This window comes from Candoia aspera, chromosome 2 (assembly GCF_035149785.1).
Source record: "Candoia aspera isolate rCanAsp1 chromosome 2, rCanAsp1.hap2, whole genome shotgun sequence".
NCBI classification, from domain to species: Eukaryota; Metazoa; Chordata; class Lepidosauria; order Squamata; family Boidae; genus Candoia; species Candoia aspera.
In genome coordinates this window covers 71,672,711-71,682,948 of record NC_086154.1, presented here as the reverse complement: position 1 = coordinate 71,682,948, position 10,238 = coordinate 71,672,711, and the positions used below count along the sequence as shown (strand labels likewise).

The following is a 10,238-nucleotide window of genomic DNA, read 5'->3' as shown; positions in this document are numbered from 1 at the left end:
TACATGGGAACAATATTTTTACACACTACATTAATCACATGCTTCAAGAAAATTGGCAGATTTACAAATATCTTTATTTTATTTATCAAATTTTATCACCACCCACCTCCCCCCCAAGGAGGGACTCTGGGCGGTTTACAATAAAAACAAAATTAAAATTCAGAACAATTACAAATACAATAAATACAATAAAAATAGAAATATAATGGAATCTAAATGGCTGAGAGTTCTTAGTCAGTCCATGAGTGTAATAGGTCCATCAAAAATCACTCTAGGGTGCTAGCCATCCCCAGGTGTAGCTATCTTCTCTGTAAGAATGAGCTAGAGAACCAGTTTGGTGTAGTGGTTAAGGCACCAGGCTAGAAACCGGTAGACCAAGAGTTCTAGTCCTGTCTTAGGCACAAAGCCAGCTGGGTGACCTTGGGCCAATCCCTCTCACTCAGCCCTAGGAAGGAAGCAATGCCAAACCACTTCTGAAAAATCTTGCCAAGAAAACTGCAGGGACTAGTCCAGGCAGTTGTCAGGACTCAATGCTGACTCAAAGACACAAAGAAGGGAAGGGAAGGGAAGGGAAGGGAAGGGAAGAGAAGGGAAGGGAAGAGAAGAGAAGAGAAGAGAAGAGAAGAGAAGAGAAGAGAAGAGAAGAGAAGAGAAGAGAAGAGAAGAAGAATGAGCTATAATTTTGCTATTAAAATGCTAGTGGATAACTTTGAGAGCTAGTTTGGTGTAGTGGTTTAAGGCACTAAGTTAGAGACCATGAGTTCTAGTTCTGCCTTTGGTATGACACTAGATGGGTGACCTTAGGCCCATTACTCTCAGTCCTAAGAAGAAGACAGTAGCAAACCATCTCCAAAAATGTGGCCAAAAAAGTGCATAGACTTGTCTGGGCAGTTGCCAGAGGTCAAGTGTGACTTGAAAACACACACACACACACACACACACACACACACACAGAGTAGCCCTCTGATACTAGGACAGAAATAGGTAATCTGTAGCCTCCCCCTTTTTTTTGTCAGTTTGGTCTTTTTTAAACTAAAGACATGGAAAATAGATATATTAAGCTTTTACTGCATGAATTCTGAAAACAAAAACAACAAAACAGCAACTCAAGTTGAATATTCTGGCCCTGGCCCTCTGATGTTATTATGCCACACTCCCTGAGCTGTCCTCCAAATAAATTGAAGTGTACCAGCTGATGACTTTGGAGACCATGATACTATCAGGGCATTTTTTTAAGCAGATCTGTTTACCTCTTACCTTGTTCTCAAAACTGTCCAGCAACCATTTCTGGAAGGCATCCTCTGTCAATTCTCCATTCACTCCAAAAGTAACCTCCTCACACATTTCCCTGCTCTAATTCAACTGTACACTTTTCCACCTTTGGCTCGACTGCTCCTTTCTGTTTGAGCAAAACTCTTTCATTTTGCGGCAGCTGAAGGTCAGCAGTTCACTGGATACTTTGTAGAGGAAAGACCGTCTCTTCAAATGAGCCAATCCTCAGCATTAGCTCTAGTATCTTTTAGACCTCTCCTTTTATCCTGTTGCTACAGTAAAACATTTGCCTCGTATCCCAAATGTTAATGGTTTGAAACCCAGCTGGAAATTGTTTTTCTTTAAAAAAAATATTCAGATTTTCTTTCTGAGGTTCCTCCTTTTCTATTTGTGCTATCCATCTATCTATTTATATCCTATAGTGCAGCCCTACCATTTCACTGATTTTCCAGTCATCTGAGGTTGGTTTTCACCCTCAGCTTTCAGGTAGCCCAAATAACCTATGGAGTGTTTGGGGGCTGGGGTGAAAGCCTTCTACCTTTAACCATGTAATATAAGTTCAACTTAACTTTGTACATATAAATTTAAACACACACACACACACACACACTGTTGCCAAAGTGACTCAGTCTGGACAGGATTTTCTTAAGTCTGCTTAGAGTCATGCTGGCATCAGCCCAGGATAGGAATGGCCTAAACGCTAACAGCAAATTTGGCCTTTGGTTCATAAGAAGGTAAAAGAGTGTTAAGGGTTAAAAGAAGGGAAACAACAGAATATATTCATGGCCCAGTTGGCTCTAGTTTTCTTATTCTAGTATACAGTATGCTGAATATATAGAATACTGAAAAACAGTATGTTTGGCTGACATACTGTATATCACTGCTATAGTTACACAGAAAGAACCAGTCTTCACAAGGCAGTGTGTATAAGTGCCTTACCTGCTTCAAAGCAATAGTGGATTTCAGCATTAACTCCTTGGTCTGGATCCAGGGCCCGGACTTGCACAACTTCTGTGCCTACTGGAGCCACATCCAGAACTTCTGCTTTATAATGGAGGCTGGTGAACCGAGGAGGATGGCTGTTACAGCCCTCAATATGGATGACAATTCGGGCAAAGTCTCTCTTGATAGGGACATCCTGGTCTCGTACCTGAACAGCCAATGAGTTGGACATATAAGTTGCAACCGCAGACATTTTGCTTAAAAATATTACATAATAAATAAGATTTAAGTTTACAATGTAATTTTGAATGCATTTGTTCTTATTTGTCCACCTTTAAAATACAACCATTAGATACAACAAACACAATTTAGAAACCCTGCTGCAATCTGCCCAAAGCCCATAAGACAAAGCGGAAGAGGATATAAAATAAATAAATAAGTAAACAGGCCCCTTTTCTGCTACTCACGTACCATCACGGTCAAAGTATGCAGTGGCATGGATTGAGCATCAAGGCCTGATACAGTCATGAGTGTGCCACGGCTTGGATCTATTTGAAAGAGTTTCAGGCTTCTAGGATCTAAGCTGCTCTGAATAGTGTAGATCAACCCTTTCCCATGATCCTGGTCTGCCGCACTGATGCAAAAAAATTCTGTCCCAGGGGGCGTGTCTTCTGGAATGCGAACCTCATAGTGGTACTCCAAAAACTGTGGTGGGTGCTGGTTAATGTCAATCACATGAATGTAAGCCTATGAGATGTGGAAAAGAAGCAAGCAGTAGAGAAGGTCAGTAATAGGGCTATACAAAGTTTCATTTTGGTGATGGTGCAAGTGAGGTGTATCTCAAAGCTGCTTAAGAAAGAACCTTTCTGTTTCCTTCTAAAAAGTTATTCCCCACCCCCCATCATTCTGATACTTCCACTATGAGCTGAATGACTCAGCAAAGTAAATAGTCACCTTTCCAGAACGAAAAGCCTTGTTGAGGCCAAGCACAGCCACCTCTCATAGGCCAGACAGGTAACTCTTTTTAAATATTATTGTTTTTTCTTAAGATGGCTTTGGATACACATTTTGTGCGCATGATCTGCTGTCTTCCACAAGTATAAATTGTTCCTTAAAATATGTATTGCTACTGTTCACCTTGGAGCATTCAAATTTCTTTCTAGTTATTACCTTGAACAAACTGCTTCAAACTTGTATTTGTAGGGAAGCACCCTACAAACAAATGCTCAGTCATGCGCACTTCTGTGCTTTCTGATGGCGTTTTCCTTGCTTTTCCTTATTCTCACAATCCCTGTCCTTATTTATGTGCACAATCATGTAAACATATTTGCTGCTGTGATTTTTGTTGAAGAATTAATGCAAGGCAGTTCCAGATTGTTAGTGGAAGAGGGGAGAGTTTGCACAACGTATCTTCTGGTACGTCATATTTACTGCTTGAGGGCCTGCCACCAGGTGGCTGGGTCATCATTTCAATTGTTAACAACACCTCAGTCAAACATTACAATGGCAGCTAAATCCAGCTGCTACTTGTAGCACCTGGTTATATAAGAAGATCATAAAAGGAGCCTAGAGCAAGTTTCAGGAATGGTCCATGCCAGATTCTAGGGGCCTGGCAGATATCCAAAGATGCCAGATGCTGGTGCTAGGCTTGATTTGATGATACAATATATGCTGTGGTGATATCAGGACTTCACCCCAAAACGAAATCATACACAGTAGGTTATTACAGCTAGTCAAATGAAATGGAAACATAGCCAAACAAGGCTGAGATGGTAATAGCCAAGGAGGAAGAGGAAGAATGAAACGATGCCAGGAAGAAGCAGCTGGTGAAGAAACAAAAATAATGAAACAACATGAATATAGAGCAGTGACTGGTTTGGTTGCCTCAAATATACTTATCCTGAAGCAAGTATCAAACTAAAGAATACTTTTTTATTTGTTTTATGAAATGTATAGAGTTGTCCAACTCAGCCAACTCTGGGCACTTACAATAAAAACAATGAGTAACAGCATTGCCCCCTGCCCCCCAGTTGTACAAAACCAGAATAAAAATAATGGAAACTAAAAAGAACAAGACCTAATCATACAAAAAACAACCAATGGAAATAGCAGTTCATCCCAGAGCCTGGGGGAAGAGCCAGGTCTCCAAGCTTGCTTGAAGGACAACAAGGTTGGGTCAATGAGAACTCATGGGATATCATTCCAGAGACACCATGACAGAGATGGCAAACTTCCTAGGACCCATTAGATTACATTGTTTCAAGGAAAGACCTGGAGTATGCCCATTCTCTTGGATCTTACAGGTCATGCAGAAACAATTGGAGAAAGGGGTCTTTCAGATAACCAAGCATAATGCCATGAAGGGCTTTATAGGTCATCACCAGCACCTTGAATTGCTCAGCCAGTAGATCTGCGCAGCAAAGATGTCAGTGGGTATACTGAGGCATACCCATAACTACCTGCAGGGTTGCATTCTGGACCAGGTGCAGTTTCCAAGTGGTCTTCAAGGGCAGCCCCATATACAGCCCCTTGCAAATGTGAAGTGATTAAGGCATGAACAACTGCAGAAGGGAGTTCCAGTCCCAGTCCAGGAAAGGGTGCAGTTGGCCCTTGATGAATCTGGGCTAAGGTCTTCCTGGCCGCAACTGTCATGTGCTTTTCAGAACCTGCAGATTGTTTTATCAGTTCTGTCTGGAGAAATGAAACTTTGTCCAGAATTTAAAATGGCAGATCCTTGACACCAGGAGAGCCAAAAATCCAAAGCCACTCCATCTTGTTAGGTTTGACTTTAAGCCTGTTTCTTCCCATCTGGATCTTTATAGCCCTGAGGAATTTGACAGTATAATTTGGTTGGGGCAGGGTCAAGATGTCCACCTATCATCAGTGTACTGATGGTATTGGACCCCATGCCAATGACTTTTATCCAGCAATGTTATATGGATGTAAAACAGAAGAGGTAAGAGGTAAGGGGCCAAAGCCTTGACCTCTCCTCCCACTGCCAAGACCGACTGGCACCAACCTGAGCAAAAGGAGAAGAACCCACTCCTAATCCCCATAGTCAGCCCAGAAATATACCATGACTAATGGTATTGGAGATCAAGAAGAGGCAGGAGGGTTGCCCCATCTCCATCCCCTTCCACCAGAGGTCATCTATAAGTACTATCAAGGCTGTCTGCTGTTATGTCCTAGCCTGAAATCTGACTGGAAAGGATTCATGTAATCCATTTCATCCAGGATTTTCTGAAGCTACAAGACAATAATTTCATCAACCTTACCAAAAAAAAGCAAGGTTGGAGACTACGCAAAATTTGTCCAGACTTGTCAGATCTAGTGATGGCTTCTTAAGGAGGGGGTGTACCATTGACTGTTTCAGGGCAGATGGCCTCACCCCCTTAAACAAAGGAGTATTGACCACCACACGGACCCCACCACATGCCATCTCCTGGGAATTTTAATCAGTCGGTCAGTCAGTCAGTCAATTAACTCATGTAGCTTTCTTTATTCTAAAAAAACAAACAGATAGACATGAGATGGCAAGTGCTTATTATATTAGAAGTGGTATGTATATTTATTTGTAGGAGCTCACAAACGGAATAAATCATTATAAGCTTGCTGTCAAATGTTGCAAAGAGGATTTGGTTGTTTCCTTCTATTAGATTCAATTGCTTTTCATCACCTAACCACATCTTGGAAAAGGACTGCCTGATGCAATAACTTTCTTCAGCAAAAACCAACTTGCCATGATTCTGCAATAGCAGGTTCACAGCCTATCCAAAAGTAACAGTCAGTGCCAAAGTAAACAGAGAAAGAAGTTCCTGGGGGCTGAGATTGTTATGTTAGCCAAGGAATAGGAAGATGAGTCTTGGTGGCAGAACAATGTTCTAAGACATTCAAAATGACAGCGAGCTACTCCTGAGTCACAGTGGAAAGGCACTCTTGGTATTGGTTTCCCTCAATTTTCTACATTATATGTAATGTTCGTGGTTCTTAAATAAAGTAATGATCAGACTAGACCCTTGCTTAAAATCTTTATGCAAGGAAACTTCTACATACAAACTTCTACATTGGTCCCCAGCTGCAGTGAAAGATGACAATAATTGCCAGAGACAGTACCCATGTCTATAATATGACAGCTAGATAAGGCTCTATTGTAGCAGCTCAAAGCACTTATTTGAACATACACCGCTCATATATGAGGAAAGAAGTAGAACAGGAAACCAACTCTATGCCTCACCTTCCTCCTGGCCTCAACAGTCAATGGATCTTGGTACAATCTGGAATTAGAAGTGGATTGGGAGTAGATTTGCAATTCTTTTGGGTTTCCAATTATCAATTATTGAGGTAGGAATTTAGGAAAGAATCTCTGGGTAAGGATGTCCCTTTCTTGTTTATTTGGCTCACTGAACGACCAACAGTACTTTGGGTCCTTCTTCTCCACATGTGGTTACATTACAGACAATATTCTGTTTATTGGTTCTAATCCACAAGAGAATGAGAACTGGGTAAATTGGCAGTTTTAGAGACAGTTTAATCCCAAGCCTGAGGAGATAATTCAATTGACATTTGAATACCTAGTACTTTTACTAAAATACGGTAGTTGTTGTAGTGAGCACTATCTACAGACCATTACCAAAACGTTGTTCAGATTACTGAAGGCTTCGAACTAGACTTTGTGGCACTGACCTGTGTCGTAATGATCCTTGATCCATCTGTGACCTCTATGGTGAGACTGTAGTTTGATCTTTCCTTTGCATCTAGAGTTCTTGCAATAACAATGCTGCCAGTGCTCTTCTCGATGTCAAAATTCATAGCATCATCACCACCTTAGAAGAGAGGGAGGACTTAGAAATAAAGAATTATGATGGAGGCTAGATGTCTGAACACCTTCCTTTCCTGGGGGAGGACCAGGAGGAAAATAATCCTTGCCATTGGCAGCATTTGTACCAAGCCCACTCATGGAGCCTAATTAGAAGCATCTAGAGGGAGGAAGCAGAATGACCTAAAAGGTGGGTGGGGAATGTCTATGAAAGGCTTCTATTGTCACCATTGATCTTTGTTTATTTACCTTATATACAGTATTGGCTTAAGAATGTAATGTCTGCTTGTAATGCAGTGTTATTTAAGGTGAAGGGAGGGGACTGAAATCAATCTGTGAGAGGCAAGGCAGCACGTTCTCCTAAAAAGAGGGAATATTGGGGCAAATTGGCAGGGGAGAGGATATGTTCTGGCTCCACTTCAAGGTGCAATGCTTAAACCAGTTCCGCTCTCTTGCTTATGCCCTGTTGAGGCTTGCCCCTGTTTCCTGGAGGACTTTTTCAGTCCAGCCTCCTGCTCACTTCCTTTTTTGTAATTCTGCAATGGATGATACTGGGCTCCATGGATATCGGTGTGTGTGTGTGTGTGTGTATAAGCAGACAATCTGACCAACTTATTTCTGAATACGCACAGATGTTGGGCAGCATTTCATTTTCCCATTGTTAATCAGACTGAGATAAGGACTCAAATTCTATGCATCCAAGAGTGTATTCACAGCACTAGAATAAAGCCGAAGGACAACCTGAAGGATTATTTTCAATTGCCCTTTGGAGGGATTCCCGAAGAGAAAGAGGGAAGAAGGCACCACAGGAATCTGCTGTTAAGCAACCCCCCCAAACAGAAATAGGCCATTGTAAGCAATATTACTTGATACATGAACAGGCCTGCCTTACTGCAAAAAAAGGAAAGTGCATAGCCTCTAAGTCTAAAAAATTATATGTCAAATATAATGTGTTAAGTATAGAAAATAGCAGAAAATAACAGTGGCTGTGGGAGGAGAAAATGGTCATAATCAATTATTGTCTATTAGACTCACAAAAGCACATCTCATGTAATTCAAACAACTATGGAAGCATTAAGTATATGGAAAGGAAGTAATCTTTGTTTTGAGTGCTGGAAAAAATATGCCCCCATAAACAAAAAGTGTTTGCTTCTTCAGCAATGATTTAAGGTGGGAAAAGGAAGAAACCCAGGGAAGTGAAAGTCAGGCAAAATCTTCACTGTAGGAAGAATTAAAAGAAAAAAGGAAGAAAGAAAGGCCAAAGGATGGTGCGTCATGATATCTGAGGGAATGAACTCATGCAACTGACCTCTCTGAGCGGACAGTTAAGAGCACCGACTTGCACTTGCTTAAGAAGGCAAGTGAAAAGGAAGAAAAGGTAAAGGGAAGCATTTGGTTTGGAAATTAAAGTCGATGTGATGAATTAGCTTTGCAGTCTCCCTTAATGCAGTAATAGGGAAGTTCCGTATTTCCTAGGAAACCATGCAATTTTGAACAGACTACATTCTGAAGCCTTTTGCCCCATCCCACATGATCCTGACAGAATGGAGAAGAAAAATCGGAGATGCTATGCCAATTTCTGCTGTACCAAAAACATAAAGTTTCTTTATTTCCTTGCCCCTATATTTACATTTATATTGCATGCCCCATTAAATATAGACATGCATCACACCCTTACAGAGACACAAGCACACACATAGAAAGAAAACTTTGTTTAGATATATAAGCCTGTTTACAGGTTGGTTTTATATATATATATATGTATGTATGTATGTATGTATGTATGTATGTATTTATAGTGTGTGTGTGTGTGTGTGTAGGAGGGCATGCACACAGATGCTAATATGACTGATGCTCACTTTTTAAAATAGATACTATTCTTTTCCACAACGAACATGCTTATTCTAAGAAATAATCCCTCATAAAGCCATTAAGCTCATTACATCCTGTAAAAGAATATTGATTCTACAGTTCATACGCAGCATGCAAGTGAAGGTTGCATTCTCTTCTGTATTACAAATTTCAGGCTTTGCAAAACTGTCATGAAGATAAAATCGAATAGTTACATGCATGCTCTTTTCCTCTTCACTGCTTTGAAAAACTTGTAATATGAAAATATGAAGTACACCCTCAAAAAGATATGTTTTCAATTCAGGCTGTGCTGAGTTTAGACAGAAAAGGGATTAAATGTAAAGAACTGGCCCTGTTCACATCACATGTTTACCTGGATTGTATGGGGGTAGTGGAATAACCAAATAATGCAAACTCCGATACTGAGAGTTTTCTTAGCCAATTAACCCTCAGGGGTTAGGTTTAGCTCCAAACAAACCTATTCTCCCCAATCAACTAATTTCCTTTCTGTCATACAGTCTACTTATGTAAAGGTTCACTGTTCCTTCTGACCTCTGTGATGAAGGCAAAGTCTCAGAGAAAGCCTGCAAAAATGGTTCCTGTAGAGATATTGGCTTTCACATCCCTCTGTGGCCACCCAGACAAAATTGGATGAATAAAAAAGGAAGAAGTGGATCTATTGGTCACCTCATTGAGGATGATACTGATTGCATCACTAGATTTTCTTAAAAATCCCCTCCCCATGCAAAAATAAAGTAAAAGGCAGGAAGGGAAGAGGGATATACCAATCTCCCAAGCTCCTTTGCAGAAGCTGGGAAGAGTAAAAACACAACCACTGGCTAGCTTACAGTCAACTGGATCCTCCGTTGATGGTACATGAAACTGATGAATGGATGAGGGAAGGGATCAAGGGGTTAGGATGTTTTGCAAACAGGGCCCCATGTGAATGTACTGTAGAAGGCTAAGTACAAACTTACTGCTTTCACTGTGTCTGTATTTCATTATCTGTGCCCAACTGCACCAGACAAATAATATTTGGAGTTGCCTTGTGAAGGGCATTTCTTGCATGTCTAAAAATTATCTGCCACTAGGAATGGCTTTACTCTACACAGAAAAATAATCCTCAATATGATGCCAGCTACCGGAATTACTGGACAGCACACCTAAAAGAGATGTTATTTTCATCACAGGAGACTGGAATGCTAAGGTGGGCAGTCAAATGACACCTGGAATTACAGGTAAGCATGGCCTGGGAGAACAAAACGAAGCAGGACATAGGCTGATAGAATTTTGCCAAGACAACTCACTCTGCATAACAAACACCCTCTTCCAACAACCTAAGAGACGGCCTTATACA

General features: G+C 40.9%; 1 protein-coding gene across 1 annotated transcript in view; it reads right to left on the bottom strand.

Moving 5' to 3' along the window:
* Window positions 1-10,238, bottom strand: part of FAT2 (FAT atypical cadherin 2) — a 59,843-nt gene that overhangs the window by 28,483 nt on the left and 21,122 nt on the right. The window contains exons 6-8 of the mRNA XM_063292175.1: window positions 6,898-7,037; window positions 2,686-2,961; window positions 2,212-2,422 (exon numbers count right to left, since the gene is read on the bottom strand). Coding sequence (XP_063148245.1) covers window positions 2,212-2,422; window positions 2,686-2,961; window positions 6,898-7,037 — 627 coding nt within the window. The remainder of the gene's footprint in view (window positions 1-2,211; window positions 2,423-2,685; window positions 2,962-6,897; window positions 7,038-10,238) is intronic.